A 21,765-nucleotide genomic window follows, 5' to 3' on the forward strand; every position below is an offset into this window, starting at 1 on the left:
TAAGTGTTCCTTAGTAACAAGTTAAGGATTTTTCCGTTTCCCACGCTCTGCCAGAAAGCAACTCAGAGGGAGCTTGGCCAGGACAACTAACAGACTAAGAACAAGGTTTTATGTCTTTCTCTGAGGAAAATTATGGGTTGTTGGAATTGAACTTTTATGACAAAAAATTATTTTATAAAAAGGACTTTTTAAATTTTTGCCCATGCACATAAATAAATACAGAGGATTCATATTAAGAAAATAAAAATAGAGCAATATGTAAATAATTACGCACTTGGCAAGCAATGACTAAAGACAGACAATACAAAGAATTATTGCAACCAGCAGTTACTTTATAAGTACGTTTCTATTTATTTCATATAGTAGGCATATACTTAAATAAGTAATCCTGTACTTACTTTCTGTTGTTTTGCAATTGTATTTATCAAAAACTGAGTCCTGACGTTGTCAACATTTGGAACCAGAATAGATGCATAGTCTGGGACATTATCTGATGGATAAACGTATTCCTGAACTCTTTTACTCCAGTGCTCCCAGTCACCTTAAATTACAATAAAGGAGGAAAATAACTCACAATATTTGATTGTGTTTAACATTTTAGTACAAAGAAAAAATAAAAATTAATCCTAGACATCATGGGTGAAGTAGTACAAAGTATAAAACGGGATAATTTGTGTTTAAATATAGCAAAAGCATATCTAACAAAGGACGTATTTAGTCATGACCTCTAATTAGTCTATAGTCCTACTAAATATAAATTTGTTTCTTAAATTTATATATAGATATCTAAATAAAAAACCCAAAAGAATGTTTACCTAGAAACTCATTCTCACAGTGCTGGTAAAAAATTATAGAATGTGGGAATATGGATTGCATATGTGTACACTAAATCAACATTCCTGGAAAAAAAAATCTGATTTTGGACACAAGAAAAATAGCTGTGTTCATGTGAGAATATACACTGAAAGAACATTAAGTTATTTGTGAAATTGATTGTGTGTTATTTAAACTATAAATACATTGTGGAAAATATCACACTATTCAAAATATCAGTATTCACCATATTCAAAATATCATACCATTACAGTTTTATAAACTCTAAGATTTATTACTGGTTATCAGACATGGATAAATAATTATTATTAAGTGGAATTAAAATCAGATTACATTTTTTATCAAAAAATACTAACTGTAAGGAAATTAATCATAAAATTAATAGACTAAACCAGTCTAAGCACAAATTACCTGAAAATTGTAGTCTGGTTAAGTCTATAAAAAATAAATCTGTAAGAGTGAAATTAAAAACAAAATAAAATGTTACCAGTGAGGACTTTATCCCTTCTTTCTGACTTCTCACCTCCACAGAGTCACTGCATACAGAACCTGTGTTACTACCATACTGTCATCAAAAATCTCCACTCATATGACTGTATAATAAGAACTAAAGGAATAATTTGAAATTTCAAAGAAACTATACTCAGTTTTAAAATGCCAGTATAAAGAAGGTTCGTGCTTTTTCTTACCATAATCAGTAACATAATACTCATACATTGTTTCACTGGTGCCAGGGGTGATTTCTGGTAAATCTAATTTGTTATCATGAGCTCTAATGAAGGCTTCAAGTTTGTCTCTACTGTCCAAATCCAGAAGGGCACCTAAACTCCACATTATTGCAAAGCAGAACAATTTATGGAGATGAAATATAGTTGATAAACCACCTTCTTCCTTCGATGGAATCAAACCCTCCAGAAGATTAAGAGACTGAAATATTTAAAAATATTATGCATTAAGAAAATATTACATAATCACTGTTTATTTTTATACATATTTGGACATGCATTATTTATATGCATTCAAACTTTAAATCATAATTTGAAAAACATTACAGGTTAGCAAAGAATAGTATAACACTCAGAACTACAAACCCAAGAAAATAGATTAAAGATATCTGTATATAACTCGATAGAATTTTCAAAATTACTGAAGTAATTTAATCATCAACTATCCTTTTAAATTATGCCTATATAATAAATGTAATTTAAGAGCTAGGGTGACAGAACATTTCTTTAAGGGCTTTTATAGCATCTAGTGAGATGTTCAGAACTGCAAAATTAGGTGGAGCCTAGCCATTTCTTTCCATCTTTAAGCATGGGAGAATTTTCAGCATCCGTCTAATGTATTTATCTCAGTTGTGGTCAACTAATGCATCTATCACATTAACCTCTACTTTGTGTTTTAAAAAAATAGATTAAAATATCTTATTTTATGATTGCTACACTGTTTCTAAGGAACTAGATTCCGGATATCTTACTATCTGCAATTCTTACTATCTACAATTCTGTGATGTTACTCATGAAGCCAAATATTTTACTGTTGGGTAACACCACGCATATTCCCTTTCTATACAAGGCAGTGTCAGGCACACTGTTTCAAAATATGTCTTTTTAACAGTGAAGTAGATTTTCAATCAGTTCTTGGAATTAGTATTCTTTATGCTGTCTTGGATCTCATACTTGAAGTGGGAATTAATGCAGTAACATATACAGATATCTCATCTGCCATAGTGACCAGAAGTGGACACTTGGAGAAGGGTAAAAATGAAAAAACTCCCTTGGCTTGTGGTGGTATTGGGGATGGTACTTCCTGCTGGTACTCTCTTCAGCTTGAGGCTTTCTGAACAAGTACACTTTTTCTGGGTTTAGTAATCCTCTATGGATTTTTCCACCCTGAAAATATCACGACTGGTCTTGAACCTACATAAACTTTTATTGTCTATAACACCCTTTGGCAAGATGTTCCATAGGTCTGCTATTCATGGCATTGAACAGTTTGTTTTTAAACTGCGTGAACCCCTTCATGCTTATCTTCACTGAATTTCATTTGCCATTTTATTACCTATTTATTCAGTCTCATAAAGTCTGTCTACAGTTCTTCATGGTTATATGTTTTGTCCTTACTACTCTGAATAATTTAGTATCATCAGTAAACTTCTTCACCTAAAACTTTTCCAAATTGTTTATGAATATTTTGAATAGCATTGGTCCTAGCAAAGGTACCTCAGGATCAGTGGCAACCTCTGTCCTTTCTAAGAACTGATACTCCAGTCACACATTTTCTACTTTCTGATCAGTTATTTGCCTAGAAATGAACTATATCAACTAGATCTTCTTTAGCTACAAGATTGTTGACTTTTCCAATAGGCTTGTAACACAGGATAACCCTAAACAAAAACTGTGTTGAATTTTCTAAGGTAAATTATATTTGTCTAACTAATGAGTTGGGCCAGAAGATGGTGAATAGTTAGAAAGTCAGTGGAAATTACAAGGAGGAAAGCAAAGGTGACATTACTTTTTATATAAAACCATTATGAAGCTGCTGAAATGAAAAACAGCTTAAATTGTGAATTGGGTACATGTGCACGTTTGAGTGAACATCCAAAACGGAACTTTAGAATTCAAGTACAAGTTTGCTATCTACTAGACACAACTGGTTTGAGATGGTTGTAAATTTTGAAAACACCTGCATTAAACAAAAGCAGCATGCCCTGAGTTCCACAATTAATAAAGAGACATAAGACAGAACCACTAGTCAGGAGGCTGATAAGGTACAGTGCTTCTGCACATAGACCATTTATGGCAAAACTGGGATCTTAAGGTTCTGGAAAGGAGAGCTGGTGTGGAAAGGAATGGTTCCCAAAATAAGTAGTATTGGAAAAAACGGTGCCCAGAAAGAAGGAGGTGAATATCCTGGTTGGAGGAAAGATCCTGGAAATCAGAGATGGATGTAGACAAATCATGAATGATGCCAAGAAACCTTATCAAATAATGCTCAATCCTGTTAGCTGCAAGCAGCTGCACAGCACAGAAAACAACACGACTTTTTGCCCTACCTTCCCAGACCAAGAATGAAATCCTTGTTGGGAAGAGAAAACAAGACTACGTGAATGTAACACTGGAGGAGGAAAGCAAGTGAGGAAGTGAATCTGTGGAATGATTGAATAGAGTAAAAGCTCTGGTTTCACTGGTTCTTAGATAAACCCCAGCACAGAGATCTACTAAGGGTTATTTACTCTGTCACACCTATGACAGAAACTTACTAGAGATTGTCACTCACAGGAAGAAACATGCAATAAAGGTTAAATTAATGAAATATTTCTCTGACCAAGCGGTACGAGTAGAACACTGACTTGCTCACACTTTCTATCAAGCCCTAATCAAAAATAACGTAAAACCTTCTAGTCTCAGGAAAAGTCTTCCATGAAGACATCAATTCAGAGGTTTCACAGAAAACAAATGTAGAAGAAAAAAAAATTATCTCTAAAAACTCTGTGCATAGCATGTCCATCTTGTTTATCACCATAAACTGGTAAAGTTATATAGTTTCTGCCTGTGGACTTCAATACTATAGATATCCTAATTCCTTTTGATACAGCTCAGTTAATCTCTGCAGCATTTGCTGTGGCTATTAATTTGCCGCAAAATATTTCAAAATGTTGAAAATCTGAAGCTAAATCCCTCATGAACAGTAGAGAGGTAATGGGTGCAAACTGACTAGTTTAATATTAAATTGAAGCATTATCCAAAACATTATGTTATTCAAAGATAATGTACCCTCTTATTCAAAGGCACTATTGAATTTATGAGAGTGCCAATATAAAACTGGGATTGCATGGAAAGTCTGGAGACTTAAAATCTGCAGGTGACAACAGACTCAAACAAATCACCTGGAGACATGCGGTATAGGACTAATAGCCTTGCAAAACCTGCCAAAGATATATTTTTATTTTTAATAAACCATTGATAAAGGTTGGACTCCACTCAAGGTAGAATTCCAATTGATAGGAAGGGATAGGCAAAAATTGACCTTGGAAGAGCTGACTGACAGAATCACAGCTATTACAACTGGAGATAAAAAGATAATTAGAATTATTCTTCACTCTCTCTGTTTACAGTACCACTAGGGTTAGACTGGCCCTTACCACAATTTGTTTGGTATCAGAAGAACTGGAATGAGATCACTACCATATTAAACATATGCTTCTGAAAACTCACTGAGACCTGCAAATTCCAGTCAACAGAAGCCTACATATGAAGCAAGAAAGAGAAGTAAAATTTTCTTCTGCACATCTCTAACAGCTCCTCTTATATTGCCTAAGAAACAAATACCAAGTTTGAGGTTTTCTTTGTCAGGAAACAATCTTCTCAAATTAAATTTTATTGCTATCAAATGTTCTGTGTTATTTCTACATGCTTACCATAGCCAGTCAATTCATACAGATTTACACAGTATCTGTTTTACCTGCATAATATAGTTACATTCCAGAAGCTCCATTTTTGGATTAAGGTTTAGTTTCATATATTTATATGTTGCTTCAAAGATTCCATCATACAAACTCTGTAAGACTTCAGCTTCTTGAGATGAACGTCTTTTCAGCCATGCCTGAAAATCATCCACAATATTTTTCTGTATAAAATTTATAACAAGGTAAAGTTTGGAGTAGCCAGCAATGATAATCTTACTTGCAGTATTGGTCTCCAGTCAAGGGCAGAAGAACTGATGTAGACCATACCCATTCGAGAAACTGTTGCTGGAGAGGCATTCTCAATGTTGTGGACCTCAAATAACAGTTTACATGTAGGAGACATAGGAATTCGATCTCCATTTGCTAGAGTGAGGGTCTTGTTATCATCCAAAACCGAATTTAGATTCTCGATCCAGATTGCATCTACAGGACCATCTAAAACCAGAAACACATTTTCACCTGGAAAAATAATCAGAGGAGATATAGTTCATATCACCATGCTGAAAGAGCAAGAAAATAAGTTTACAAAAGATGGTTTAGAACTTAAATAATATATAAAAACATATTTTATTTGTTGTAATTTCTTCCATCTCCACAGATGCTCCTTACTGTCTAAATTACATACTTAGTTAAAGAACTATTTTGGAAACACTTAGCAAATGAGGGCACAAGTATATCTTTATAATGTTGAACAGCTGTGGTGAGATTACCTTGACTGGCTGCCAGACACTGCGCCACTCCCTCCCTCCCCCTCCTCAACAGGACAGAGGGAGAAAATAAGGTGAAAATGCTTGTGGGTTGAGGTAAAGAGAGGGAGTTCATTTATCAACTACTGTCACAGGCAAAACAGACTCAATTTGGGGAAAATTAATTTACTGAAAATTAACATAGACTTGGATGATGAGAAACAAACACAAAATCTAACACACCTTTCTCCCACCCCCTTGTCTTTCTCCAGACTCAGCTTCTTCCTTCCCAATCTAAACTAACTCTTCCTCCCTCCTCCCCCCATCCTCACTCGTGACTAGCACAGGGGTGATGAGGAATTTGGCATTTTGTTGCTAAAATAAGGGTTCTTTGGGCAATTAAACAAAAGGCATTGAATATTCACAGATTCCATTTAAGTTAATGAAAACTACCATTACTTGTCAATTTTGAAAATCTAGTTGTTTTTCTTTCATTTTCAAACATAAATATAGATGACAATGCCTAAATTTTGGCAATCAAATTTTGAAATTCTGGCTTTGTTCTGAATGTAGAATATTTCCAATAGAGAAAATACAGACATTTCCAATATAAAAAATTCAACTTCCTTTTAAGAAGAACCTCCTTCTAGGAAGATTCTCCAGAAGGACTCCCATTCTTTATTATAAATATATTTAATTTTTTCAGATACAAATGAATCATTGTAGAAAGGAATTTCATTATTCCAATCCTAAAATACTGAAATGTAAATATCGGTAATCAACATATGAAAAACCATGGCAGAAACATTATTTTAAACCTAGTGTAATTACTACAAGCAAATCTAAATTACCATTTATCAGCTTCCAAATAACACATCTGCACTGTAGAAGTGAAGTAGCAAGAAAATGAACATTTTAAAAAATGTAGATATACTACTGAAATAAATTTTTAAATGGTTGCCGTTTCTTGAGAAGTGAGCTGTAACCTCATCTATGTTCTCTATAGTTTCTCTCAAGAGGGAGCTTCACCACATTTGCAAATTCAAGATGCTTTTTTCAACATATCATTCAAGAGGTATTTTTCTGATACCACACAGCAAGTATCTACATACCTTTTTTAGCTTTCAGTGTTTTCCTCCACAATGTAGAAAAGATTCCATCTGTCCAATCATTAGTTGCAGCATCTAGTTTTCCAAACATCTGAGGAGCAGTAATAGCTTTGGGGTTCATACGCATTTCTCTGTGAGGTTGGCCACATTCTGTCAGTGCTCTCATTAATATAGTTATGACCATTGTTTTTCCAGATCCACTAGGACCAAGCATCATCAACCCATGACGTACTAGAGAAGTTTCATACAACTATTAAAAAAAAAAATAATAATTAAGAAATATATGCTTTTGGAAAACTTTTGCTTGCATTTAATACATTTGTTAGTCAGTGATCACAAAAATATTAAAATACAAATTATATGCTCAGAATTGAAATCAGCACATGCTTGCTGATTGTTACTGTTTTGTGGAATAGTACATACATTCACATCCTAATCCTCAAAGCACCAAGGAAGTTTACTGTAAAACAGTTTACAGAACTAAATCTTGCCTAAACTTTTCATAGTAATTGAAAATAATTTTACCAGATTTTAAAAAGTATTTTCTGTATTAATCAAAATCAAAAGTAGCAAAAAAATAATGCAATAGAATGACTAATCACCACAGTGCTAAGTATGTGAAATAATTATATGGACCACATTTCCTCCAGGATTATGGATGGGTTTAGATTCAGGAAAGTTCTTTATTGAATTTTCTGTTTTTCTTTTAATATTAGTTTTAGGCTTGCCATGGAAGTGGCAGGGTCTGCCTACACAAGTACCTCCACTTTTGGAGTAACTGAAAGGAAGAAAAAAGTGGTAGTCCTCCTGGATGACAGAACCTCGTAAGGAGAAGCATATACAGCTGCTTCCTCTGAAAACTGAATAAAAGCTTCTATCAGTCCAGAAGGAAGATTTACAGGCAACACAAATATAAAGTACGATCAAGTCCACCATGAACTTGACCATTTCACACTTCTTATTCGCAGTGGAAGATGGAATTTGTTAAAGCACAATCAATCTTCCTATGACCAGTTTGGCAACCAGAAATATTAAGCTCTGAATAAAACTGTGAACAGGACTTTAAGCAGGATGGTCAAACGTGTTTTCTCCCATGCAAAATCTGATCATCAGTGTGAAGCTCTGTGAAGGACCATATGGATCCAGCCTGCAGAATGTGGAGCAAAACCTTCTGTAAATTATATGAAGTCTGAGCAGAGCCATAAATAAACCTCTGGTTTGATGACAGAGACATATTTTAGTTGCTGTGAAGTAACATAAGGCATAAAGTTGCACTTTGTAGAATACCGTAATGCATTTTATCTTTTGCTCTCATTCAACAAATCACACAGCAGTTTTGGTTTTTAAGCTATACATTCATAAATTTTCAGAAATCTGGTAATAAGCACAAAGGTCAGAGTGCCTTTCTTGGTTTACATCTAGTTTCTTTTAAGATACTTAGTTCATGAGAGATATGTAGTATCTAAGTCAAGACTCTACAGGAAATGAACAAGCCTAGCACTTCAAGGCCTGAAGTTTCAGAAAGTCTCTATTCTGAAGTTTTGTTTCAAGAAGATGCAAACATATTTCCACGGGGTAAAATGTTCTTAACTATCAGTTGCAGTAGCTATATTCTCATCTTGGCAAACAGTAAAATTACAAATAAATGCTTCTAGAGCAATATAGTTTTCAGTCATTAAAATGGTAAAGGTTATTAGTCCTAACCATTAACAGTGTTTAACAATTACTTAAAAAGCATAGATAAGTAAAATATGAAAATTTTAAGACGGCATAATTCTTCTCTGGCTGAAAAATTTCACAAAGCAAAATTCAACTTCATCAATTAATGAAATTTAAATAAATAAATAAATAAATTTCACTAGTTAGTTAACTTTTTAGCTCATCAATTTATAATTGCTCAGTGATTGTCTAATTATTTATTTCTTGAGTTGTTAGTCTGCTGCATTAGTTAAGTTCGCTCTTTAGAGAGCAATGGGTATAGGGAAGTGTGTTGGTGTAAAGATCATCAGAACATGAGTTAACTGTCTTTAGTAATAAATACAAAGTTAGTTTAAAACATGATTGCATGTCAGAGGTACAGCTGTCAACCACTTAAATGTTGTGTTGGATTACAGGTCCAAGAGGCCAATTAAGCACCTTTTTCCTTCATATGAAATAACTACATATTCGTTAATCATCAACACATCATAAAGATTATCCCACACTAAACACAAATTACCATAATCCAAAATTACAGTTTAATAATGAAATCATTATTTTACTAAACATAATGTCTTACAAATATTCTAAAGTCAAAACAATTTTTGGCAACACCTTAACAATTTTCTTTATTTTGTTTTTCAATCAGAACACACTCCAGGTCTGAAGAGCTTGTAAGGTAAACAAAACATATTACACTCCTTGCAAGCTGCCAGCACACACGCTCTGTTTCTTTATTCATCAAGTGGCAAGAACCAAAGGTTTTTCATGTCAAAACTAAGCCACTCTTTGTTTTATGTAAACAATGTTGTTTGCAACTTTTTGCTACACATCCTCTCATTCAGACTCGATGTATTTTCTTACTCTTTTTTACTAAAACTCTTGCATGCAGGTAGCAGAGGGATACATATTCCAATTAGGTAGAGGTCTTTCCACAGTGTTCAGGCGGCTAATGCACTTCAGGAAGATGCTAGCTTTGAACAGTACAGATACAAATTGACAGTAGCTGGGCTTGTTCACATCTTGTAGTCTAGAAAGACTCTGAATCTCTTTATAGCATTAATCTTTCAGTCACACATGCCCTTGAGAGAGCAATTCCCTTTGTATAACAGTGCCATTCTTGTTACTGACACTATCTTTAGTTCTTTCATTTTATAGTACCTATATGCATGTTCAGTTGCATGCTTAACCTTGTTATAGGTTTCCATAAGCTTCTCATAGCATATGGCTAAGACATATATGCTCTATACATCCTTATACTTTAGTGCTTTCAACTCAATACAGGTAAACTGGATGATTACTCAAACAGTGTATAGGTTCTCAAAACTTGTGTGAGAAAAACCTTTGTTTACTACAATGCCTGCTCAAACTCATCATGAAAATTCTTCTTTATTACAGAAACATATTTAAGTCAGAAATACATACCTCTTATATTTTTCTTTGTGCTTATAAAAGTCTCCTATTTAGCAGGAGTTGTGCCCTGGCTATGTTTCTTCTCACTCTTTATTTAGTGCTTTGGCCTTCAAGTTGCTTCCCAGTCCTCCTTCTGCTCTACTGTCCCTATTCTAGTCTAAGAAACTCATGTTAGACACCCATGATGGTGCCTTGCTGATTCATTCAGATAACTTAGATGCACTACCATATCTGGGTTAGGGCTGGGCTAATAGCATGCTTTAAAGTTGTTGTGTTTTTTTTTTTTTATTTTATTCTTCTTCTAGATAATTTAAAGAAATAAAAACATAAATCCCTTTAATTGGTCTTCCTTAATGTGATATACACACAACCTCTGTTTTTTCCATACTAGAAGCACAGGTCCTTGAGTGGGACAGTGGCTTGACTACTAAAATGGTGTTCTGACTCCTGTTGCTAAAAATGTTTTGGAAAAAAAAAGTTTTACCTGAACAAGCTTAAGATTCCATGGTGGATGGTTAATCAAACCTGCCTCTTCAACCTGATTAGCTACTGCAGTCTGAAGCTCAGCATAGGTATTACTGTCCAACTGTAACCCCAGAAAGAGATCATTGATAAGACTGAGAAACAAAGGCTCATCTTCATCTATCTGAAACAAAAAAAGTTATTAAGCGCTTAAAGCATGGTTATCCAAAGAATGTTCTCAAACTAAAATTAATCTCTATTTTAAAATAATAAACAATAAGAATATATTTTCTAAATACAGCTGCTTATGTTCATAAACACAGCCAGTCAACAGGACAGCTCACTACAAAAATAGTATTTTCAAAATGTCATCCATATGCCGTGTGAGAACTAAATTCAAAACTGAAAGAAATTTCCCACTGAGTAGTGAAATCTATTTGTAAAACACTTGTAGCATATATTGGAAAGAACATCCTATCTGAAATGAAATCTTTAAAAGTCTAATTTAGTGGATACTTGAATTATTCAGTTTATTTATGGTACAGTAAACAGTCTGTACACAAGTCAGCACATATAATGTCACAATCACAGCTAAGACACTATTAACCTCTTTGAACCTTTGCATCCTGAGCACTGTTTACAAGTCTAATAAACTCACATTGTTCTTTAATGATAATATGATGATAAACGTATTTCAGTTTTTAAAGAAAAAGATGTTTGAGATTTTTTCTCATCTTCTACAAAACCCCCAGGAAATATCTAGTAGACTTTCCTCTACGTAGTGCTAAAATATTAAATTAGATTCTTACCAGCTTAGAAAGATTCATATCTCTTAGCCCTCTCATAACAATACTTAATTCGCTTTCATTTGGCCTGGCCCTCTTTTGAGATCCAAGAGTCCTCAGTACTGAAAGGATATTCCTCAGACCAAAGTCATAATGGACCTACAGAACAGGAAAAGGCTTATGCATCAGTAACAAGTTCTGCAGCTTTATTTAATCAGTATGTCAAACCTTACTTGCATACCGTACAATATAGTTTCCCTGCCTGGAAAAGGTAGCTAAAATAGGAATTGTTGCTGTTGTTTAGGAATTATTCTATTAAAATAAATGAAGGATAATAAGGTTATTTACTGGAAAGGGTGGGAGAGGTTATAAGGTTTTTCTTTTCTAATTTAAATTTTATTGACTTTATAATGCCATATAGAAATTCTTTTGTAACTCTGTATAGCAGGGTTCAAGAAAAATAATAGTTCCATTCCAGACTGAGTCTTGACAACTGAGCCAGCTTAAAGACAAGACTTCAGATCAAAGCGGTGCTATGGGAAGAAGGGCAACTTAAATAAAATTTGAGACATTCCTCCTGTGGTTTCCAATTTCCAAATACTTTCTCTAGTCCTAGATACTTCTCACAGAAAGATTGACATCACCAGATTTTTACCTGACTGCCACATTTAGGCAGAGAATCTCATGCACATGCAACTACTAACTATCATTCTTTAACAAAACAGCTCTATGTATGTGACTACATATACATGAATTAACAAGGTTATTTGTTAAAAAAAAAAAAAAAGATATTTGTTTGAATTATATTTAAACTACTTCAATATTTTGTAAAAAGCATAAAAGTGATGCTTCAAAAACAATCTGCATGAACCAAAACTTAAGCAGTTGTATTGTGTAAATACGAAGACAAAGGGAATACTTAACACTACCTGCTTAGTGAGCTGCTCCTCACAAAGTTGATAAAGAACAAAGAATTTCTGGGACAGGATCACATTATCAATAAATCCATAACTTGCAAGCTTAACTCTTATAATTATCTGAAATACATTTTTTTTTTAGAAATTCCATTAGTTTTTCTGAAGATAAGTAAGCAAAGTAAAGCACACTGTCAATTCAGTGTGTAATTATACCTGTCTATCTGGAACCATCATTGCAACAGTTCTAAACTGAATTTTGAGATTTTCTGGCAGTTCTTGACGCCCAGCATATCCAGGATTCTATATAAGAAAACATACTTCATTATTATTGATAATAGTCAAAATAACACCCTTTTTATTGTTCAATAAAAGTAAACTTATGCATAAATACCTAGATCTATTTAGAATTAGAACTCTTGTCTACTAATGATTAAAATGTGAAGAAAAAACTTCAACTATAACTATGAATTTAATAACCTATGCATAATTGCCATAGTAATAGCTGAATTTCTTTATCATAGCAAGCCAACAATCAGAATTTTAAAATTTCATGGAATACAATCTAGTAGTTTGATTTCTTCTAGCGCATTCCCAATGTGAATAAAGTTTTTATTACCTTTTTGCAGAAGACATAGATTTTGTAATATATTAAAAATTCAGTGTCTAGCAAGATCTGAAATATTAATATTAACTATATTAATAATTAATATTAATAATAGGATAACAAGCAGATTACAGTGAAGAAATATTAGGATGCCCTTCTCTAGTTCTTCTGTCTAAAAGGCTACTCTTAAAGTACAGAATCTCATTGAATGTTTAATAGTTTGTGAGTGAATCTCATCTGCTGAGTTAAGAATCATATAAGAAATTGTAATTCTCTTTTAGCAACAGAACTGATTTTAATAATGGCTCAAGAATATGCAGAGTATATTTTGTATTGACACAGTAAAAATAACACAGTAAACAGAACTAAACCATGAAAACTTCACAACAATATCATATGAAGGAAAATTTTAATGAGCAAGAAATTTGACTAATAAAAGATTTCTGGAAACATAAGGTGACATTTAAGAAATTAGAAATGGTCAAAGGATATTTATGACTTCCTCAGTTATTATCTTGCACTCGAACATGCAGATGAAGATTTTAATTTCCCATAATGTAATCTTGAATTGCCATCTATCTTGGCATTAGGAAACATACGCTATACAGTTCCCTGCCCATGAGATTACAGGAATTAGTGTTATGAAGCCTCAGGAACTCTATGGCAACAAGACAGCATACTCTGAAAGTTAATATTCTAGATCCAGGAGTTTGTGTTTCTCCCTTGGGTAATGGTTGGTAATTGGTATAAAATTATACATACTGTCTTGCATATCTTTTTTGAGCAGGTTATCCATTCAGCTGTGGGACCTAACTTTGATCTATATATATTCAAGTCTTTTTCAAAAGTAGTAATTATAAGGGAACAATACATCTCAAACACCACCTGTAAAAACTTCATGTTGTAAGAAGCACAGTCCTGTCATAATGCCCACAGTGATTCCAGGATTGCCACACAGAGCAGAATGGGCCCCTTTGCCACAGAAGGCTAAAACTGGACATCCAGCATTGTATTTACCAGTTTAGACAAATCTTGTATCAACAAATGAAAGGACTTGATTATTTTTTGCACAGGTTTTGAAAAGGTCTGTTGTCACCACAGTACAACGATGGTGGTTTATTCCAGAATCACCATACTTGTCTTCCGTACATCAGCTTGAAGATTTCTTTTTATATAGCCATGTAAAATATACATTAGACAAGGCATTTATCCTTGAAAAATGTCTTTCCTGTATCTCCTGCTTTAAGTGAATGCTCTTTTTTTTTTTTTTTCCTACAGTATCCTTCTCACTAATACTGTTAAAGATTTTCAACCTAAGTAGTAAAGCATATTAGTGTTTCAGTCCTCTCAGTGAGCACAGAGAATTCTGGAAGTTTGGCCAGACTCTTAGTCTACACAACGAACTGCAGTACAGTTGTGAAGGGACATGATTATGAAACTTGTCAATAATTTTAAAGTAAAAATGAAAGCATGCAACTCATGAATAATCAGATTATTTATGTGTTCCAGTAGTTTAGTCTAATTCTATAGCAACAGCATTACTTAATTAATAAAATAATTTCTTTTCACCTTGTCATTTAATTAACTTGTATATACTGTAACTTGATAGTTCTCTGGAATTATTGCTACATTTACCATTGTTAGGAAAATTCCAAACTCTGGATTTAAATCTACACAATCTCCATCAGAAAAAATGAACTGCTTTTTTCTTTCTTTTCTTGCTGTTAAAATAATATAGATTTGTTGCGCTGCTACTGACAAGACAGGCAACTCAATTCGGTTGAATTCATCAAAACATCCCCAAGATCCAGACTGTGCAAGACCTAAAACAGGGACAGAAAAATTTATTATCTATTGTTCTTCATGCATATTTGGGATATCTGAACTAGGTGACTTTTCCTTCAAATAATTAAATAAGATTAGTATTATTAATTGCCCTATAGCCAAGGCTTTTCTTCTTGCAAGCCACCTGACTGTTTTCGTATCAACCTGAATAAATACTAGTTGATTTATACAAAATGATTAAAAGTGAATCAAAATCAGAAAAAAATCTTTCAATATCTTGGGGCATTTGGCAGATCTTTCATCCAGATCTTTCCGTGAATGTATCCTTTTATTGAAAAGTGGCAATTAAATTATTTGCAAAAAGCGGTATTGTTAATCTAAAAAATAAAAATAAGTGACTTAGAGCTCAGAAGACTAACCCTAAATGTCACAGCAAAAAACCTCCAAAACTCCCAAGTTTTTTATTTTTTTATTATAAATTACTTTTTACTTGCCTCTTAAAAATCATAAAGATTAAAATTAAAAATTGAAATTAATTTTGGACTAACTTGGGGTTTAAATAAAACTGAATTTTGCAAGACAGAAAATATTAATCTTAAATCATATATCTCTATGCTTATGCATTTTGATTTTAAGTCCACACTAAACTTCAGGCTTTCCACGTAATGGTACAGCATATTAACAGCATGTGAAGTGTGGACAGTGCTCTGTGTGAACTTGTCTGTGAAAGAAGGAGAGAAAGAAAGAGAAAGAAAATTAAACGGAAAGAGAAATCTAGAAGCATTTTTCTAACAACAATAACATTTTTATAAAGGATTAATTTCACAGTTGCCTAATTTCAGTTTGGAGAAGTAACATGTATTTAATAACAGCTAAGAGAATTGTTGCTCCTTTAGCAATATTTTATGAAAAACTGGTAGCAGCACTTTTTTCCAAATGATATGAAAGTACCAGTAGGCAGTAGTTTTCTTTCATATATACTGAAAGACAGCTATTTAAAAGTGAAAAATTTATCCAATTTATTCAGGGTATATCATTGTTAGGCAGGTAAGGCTAAATCATCTTAAAGGGATTCTGTCATGTGTTCAAAGCTTTTTTAAAAAAATTTAATAGTTTGACTTTCAAAGGGGCAGTATGTTTATAAACCTCCAGCTTCAGGCACTTTTATGTCACAATTATTTGCTTGCTTAAAAAAAATATGTGTTAAAAAAACTAATAGTTTCACCCCTTGCTTCTTAATACATACAACACCATAACTTTGAAAAATGAGATGACAGAAACCTCACAAAGTTCAAGTCCTTTATCTGGAACTGAATAACTCTATGCAGCAGTGCATGCTCAGTGCTGACTGGCTACAAGGCAGTTTTGAAGAAAATGACCTGCTGTCCTGCCTAACAACTAACTGATCATGAATCAGAATTATGCCCTTGTAGCAAAGGAAACCAACTGCATATTGGGCAAGAGTGTAGCCAGCAGGTTGAAGAAAACCATTGTTTGCCTCTTCTCTGCACTTGTGAGAGAGCAGCTGGAGTACTGTGTTCAGTTTGGGGTTTAGCAATAGAGGGGAAACTTTGATATACTTGCATGAGTCCAGCAGATGGCTGCCACGATAGTCAGTGGTTGGAGGACATGTCACAGAGGGAGAGGCTGAGAGAACGCAATTTGTTGAGCCTGAAGAGAACACTAAGGGGAAAGCCTGTTGCTGTTCATAACTAGGTACTAGGAGGTACTGAGAAATTGGAGCCAGAGTCTTCTCAGAGGTGCAGTGGAAGGTGGAGACGATGGACACAGGTTTCAATGTGGGAAATTCCAAGTCAGTGGAAATGTAAAAAATGTTACCATGAGGATGGTCAAACACATGAACAGGGGCCCAGAGGTGGTGTGGAATGTCTATCCCTGGAGATACTCAAAACCCAACGTGAATAAAGGTCCTGAGCAGCATGCTCTAACTTCACCTGCTAAATGACCTGTGGAGGTCTCTTCTATCATACATGACAAATTCTTACCTTTGAAAATCCTACCCAAACCTCTGAAGTCCATTTGATCAGAGCAGTTAAAGACTACTACATATTTTCCCAGAGCCTTCCCCATGTCTTTCGTCGTTTCTGTTTTACCGGTTCCAGCTGGTCCTGCTGGAGCTCCTCCCATGTTCATTCCCAAAGCCTGTGCTAAAGTTATATAGCACCTATAAATGTCAATTAATATTAATTTATTAAATCATATGAAAGATATATGTGCATAAATGTAAGATAACAGTGAATTATGCAACATTACTTCTTCATAAAGCAATTCCATTGATTTCCATGAACACAGGAAGTTCAGAGTGGTAAAAGTCACAAAATGCAGCATTTAAATATTATTTATAAAAGCAAAAAAAATTTAGCGGTTGTTAATCTAGTTTGTTACAAACTTTAAATATTAGGTGAGCTAAAAATTTCATGAACACCACATAAAGGAATTTAATTGTCATTAACTCTTTTTGCAGCTATAAAGAGCAGATTTTGCTGTTGAATTCTGCCATCTCATCATATTTTGCAGTGTCTTATTCTGTACACGTTTCAGTAGGTTAGGTTACCTTTGTCTAAATTCTCAGCTGTGAAATAATAAGGATATATAGCCCCTTCCACAATTATGGGTAAAAAATATTTACAATTAAAAAAAAAAAAATGTAAAGCTTAGGGGTTTTAAGCCTTAAAAAATTTAGTCTGCAGTTTTAGTTATATGTGAGTCTTAGTTTTGATTTTCATTCATGGTAACGTATGGAACAGTAACATTAAAGGAATTAAATTACAAAGTTCCTATAAAAATGATGGGATATCTTCACAGTCAAAACAACTCAACATATTCTGAACGCATTTCTAACCGAAGTATTTCCGGTTTTAATCCATAATTGAACAGAGTTTAACAACTAACTGATTTCTAAAGTTTAGCTTGAATTATTATAATACATTATGCTAATCTTGCACTGCATGGACCTTGATGTTTTCTAACCATAGGAATGTTAAATTTTCTAATGATAAGAAACTTTAAAGTGACATAAAAGTTTTACTTCACAGTTCTATTGGGGTCAGGGCAAATTTGGGAGCAGAGTTTACCATTTTACATCAAAAATACTTGATTGTTGAGGTCAGTACAGTTCACTGTAGAAATGTACCGAACTTTCCGTACTGTCACAATAGCAGTCCTACCTCTTCTGGAGAAATAAAGGTGTTCAAAAAGCTGTACAGACCCATACTCCACACAGGCAGCAAAGTAATTGATTGTAGGTTGGAAGTTATTTTTGTTTCTTGAGGGGATCTTTTTGCAAGTATGGTTTGACCTATTTTCTCCTTTGGTCAAAAGTGACATCTCAAAAAAATTAATAAATAGTGGAAGAATTTTGACAAGAAAAGCAGCCAAGAAATCCCCAAGTGGAAAAAAGAAAAATAGTTCTCATTGTTAAGCCACATCTGAAACCAAATTAATGGCCATTTGCTTGCCTAGCTATAGAAAAATGACAGGTGAGTGAATACAGCTGGAACTTTGTCAGCATCTAGATTCTTTATGGCCAAATGTAAACTGTTTCACAGTACTAATAAGATGGCAGACACTGACTGGTTGTCTTAGACTTTCAAAGACATTGGTAGCCACAAAATCTTTACAGAAACCCTTATTACAGAATTTGATATATTTGACCTTCAGAGTAGAAATACTGCTAAACTATACATTGCTATATAACCTTAAAATTATTCATTTCAGTTACTATTTTTTTTTTAAGACTGAGCAGTGATAAAACTTTTCTAGGAATTACTGAGTGTACAAATTAGTGAGACTCTATTTTACCTTTTCTAAAAGAGTATGATTAAGCAAATGTATAAGAAGCTTTTAATGAATGACTTAGACCACACAGGACTTAATTCAGAATGTACCTCTTTGAAGATACATGATAAATAAACAATATATATATTAAAAGTATTCATTATGTATAATTGCTATTCTAACCTGTCTGTAAGAGGTGTTATAACCAGACGATCAGTGCAACCCAGAAATTCATTTTGGTAAACAAAATCAACATCTGTAATGGATACCAGGACTTGATCAAAATCCTCTTTAAAGTAGAATCTAGACTGCTTTAACCATTCGAAATCAGTTGGTGATTTGATGTGCATTTTTACCTTAAAAGGAAGTAAATACATGTATATGTTATAACTGAGCATCCGCATTTATTGTCTTTGATAGCTGTGTTAAAATGCTTACTTGTGTAAGAACATGTTCAGATGTATGCTAAACTGATATTTAAAAATGTCCTGATCACTTTACCTGATCATCACAAAATCTGTGTTAATCAAGTAAATCCTGAATTGCTTTGGCAGTGCAGCTCAGCCTCCAAGTGAAATTAGAAAAACATACACTGCTAAATCCACCAAACACATTGGAACAAAGGGCATGATGAAAGAAGGATCTGAGTCATGGAAGGCAAATTGTGTAGAACCTAATAAGCTTGTGTCATCAGCAGTAAAAATATGTGAGAGATGTAGTGTTGAGGGATGGAATTCCTCAAAGAATAAAGGAATGTAAACAATTTAGAACAGTCTAAAACGTTGAAGGATAGGAATGGTATTTTCTATTGATTTTAGTAGGGTTTTTTGTTTGTTTATCTTCTATGTATTCTCCTTATGAACCAGAAAGAGAATCCCAGTAGCCTACTCTCCAAAGCAGTAGAGGCAGAAAGAAGAAACAAGGAGATATAGAAGATGTTGCTATCATTGCTGTAACTCTGGAATGAGTGGGGCTAAAATGCAGCCTCGTGGCAACTGCTGAGATTCTGTAACAAGCCAGGAGGAAATTACCTATGATGATAAAGCTACAATACCCTCAGCAGACTCAACTTTTTTAGTTATGAGAGTAATACAATGGTTTTTCAAAGAAAGGACACATTATAAGTTTTTTGACTATCAAAACAATTCTGTAAGAAGTGGAAAACTGAAATATTTTAAGAAAAGTGCAAAAATTTGGAGAAAATATTTAGATGACAAACCTGATAGATTTTATTCTAGTTTAAGCAAAAATATACTATTTTTACTATGGTGAGATTATGGACATCTCTGTCTTATAAACACATACGTACACATGTAACTAGCTACTATATATAAGAAAAATTATGACAATAGAAAATGCATTTAATTGTCAGAAATCAAAATCTATACTTTACCAAATCATCAAAAATATCACACTGATGAACATGAATGGTAATAAGTGTTTCAAATTTCACTCTGTCAAACTTGGAAAGATCATGTGTGGTCTGGCTAATCAACATATTCAGAATCTCCAGAAATCTCCCATTGGTTACTTGCATGATTTTTCTGTCCTCTTTAGCATTCTGTAGAGCTTCTTCCGAATCATGTGTCCACAACATTTGAATACCCAATAATCCAACCTACAAGTTTAATATGTGAAAAAAATACAAAAGAATCACTTGTCAAACACTAGCCTTATTATAGAAGCCTTACGTATAATAGGAACAATAAATTATGGTGTAGAGTCCTAAATTATCACTACATCCAGAACAATGTTAATTCACCAGAATATCGTGCCTGAGTTAACGGGCTCTGCTGTGGTACTGGAAACTCCTGAGAAAACATTTAAAAACTTTTATGAACATTTGTCACATACTGAGATACACACAAATTAAGGATGAGTCTCAGTTTCACTCCCAATTCCCTAGTGTACTCCAGTATCACAAACATAAACAGGTCTTAAATTGTGGGGAGAAGTCCTTCTGAAAATTTCCTATTGCCAATTCATAGCTAATTAAAGAACATTAAAAAAAAAAAATGCTGTGCACTTCTACTGAACATGGGACAGACTGCTATCTTTCCAACATGCTGTCGTTACTGGAGTACTGCCTAGAGCATATTGAACTACGAGTTATTTTGCTTCCAAATAAATCTAGAGTTATAAGATATTTTGTGTAAACTACAGTGTCAGACTGATTTTGATTTACAATATCAGGCACTTCCATGACAAAACAGGATAGATGAGAACTGTATCAATACCCTTCCCCGCCACATTTCTACATTCACAGAGGACCAAGACCTAAAAATTTGACTCACACACTCTTTCTACTTTTCTATCTCCCTATACCTGTGGTGAGTTCATGGTTACAGAGATTGTGTAGCAAGAAATATCTCACCATTTTATAATCATTGTGCTATCACCAGTAGAATCTAAAACAAATTCATTTAGGATGACCAATTAGAGTTAAAAAAAAAAAAAAAAATTTTGGATGTGACTTTTTCATGCTACCCATAACAGAAGTATCTGAGACAGGAAAAAGGCAGTTTGAAGGAATGAAAACACATCAAATATTTCTCAGTATTTTTCCCATTTTTCCCAATTTCTTCTCTGTCTTATAACACAGCTTTTCTTTCTCTGCACTTTGCATTTCTTGAAGAAAGATAATTTTCTTCTTCTCCCTCCCCACCCATCTAACACAAACAATTATTTGAACATAATTGTTTATGTTGGAAAGAACTTTGCAGATGGTAATAAAGCCACCTCAAAATGTTTGACATGCAAACAAGACAGACAGTTGTTATCTGTTTAAAGGAAAGTAGTAGGCCATTTAAAATAAATATTGCTGTGATAACACACAAATACATCATAAATACAGCTTTAAGATAGTTCTATTAAATATTTGTGTACTGATTTTTTTTTAAATTAGCAATATATTGGCCACTTATAATATTCTCAGAATTTCTACTACAAAAATTACACCCAGAACTGTACTGATTAGCAAATTACAGAGTCGATATTTGTACAGGATGGGAAACAATTCATTACTTATTAATGAAATTTATGAATTATCAGTAAGATGGAGAAATCTTTAGGCAAACTAGAATCCTTCAAGAAAGACTTCTATTAGGACTGCATTTCCATAGTGACAAGTATATGAACTATGAGGTAAATCTTGCAAATGATGAGATAAATAATCATAATAATAGCTCTTGCAATCTTAAATTATG

At 33.6% G+C, this 21,765-nt stretch overlaps 1 protein-coding gene across 1 annotated transcript in view; it reads right to left on the reverse strand.

Annotated features, from left to right (window-relative positions):
* DNAH8 (dynein axonemal heavy chain 8) overlaps window positions 1-21,765 on the reverse strand; it is a 138,695-nt gene that overhangs the window by 60,866 nt on the left and 56,064 nt on the right. Inside the window, exons 41-53 of the mRNA XM_042789612.1 lie at window positions 19,953-20,177; window positions 18,743-18,915; window positions 16,768-16,946; window positions 14,612-14,799; window positions 12,586-12,672; window positions 12,385-12,492; window positions 11,480-11,614; window positions 10,693-10,854; window positions 7,101-7,347; window positions 5,520-5,761; window positions 5,299-5,439; window positions 1,524-1,761; window positions 399-541 (exon numbers count right to left, since the gene is read on the reverse strand). Coding sequence (XP_042645546.1) covers window positions 399-541; window positions 1,524-1,761; window positions 5,299-5,439; window positions 5,520-5,761; window positions 7,101-7,347; window positions 10,693-10,854; window positions 11,480-11,614; window positions 12,385-12,492; window positions 12,586-12,672; window positions 14,612-14,799; window positions 16,768-16,946; window positions 18,743-18,915; window positions 19,953-20,177 — 2,268 coding nt within the window. The remainder of the gene's footprint in view (window positions 1-398; window positions 542-1,523; window positions 1,762-5,298; window positions 5,440-5,519; window positions 5,762-7,100; window positions 7,348-10,692; window positions 10,855-11,479; window positions 11,615-12,384; window positions 12,493-12,585; window positions 12,673-14,611; window positions 14,800-16,767; window positions 16,947-18,742; window positions 18,916-19,952; window positions 20,178-21,765) is intronic.

Source organism: Tyto alba, unplaced genomic scaffold (assembly GCF_018691265.1).
Source record: "Tyto alba isolate M040663 unplaced genomic scaffold, T.alba_DEE_v4.0 Super-Scaffold_16, whole genome shotgun sequence".
In the NCBI taxonomy this organism is placed as follows: Eukaryota; Metazoa; Chordata; class Aves; order Strigiformes; family Tytonidae; genus Tyto; species Tyto alba.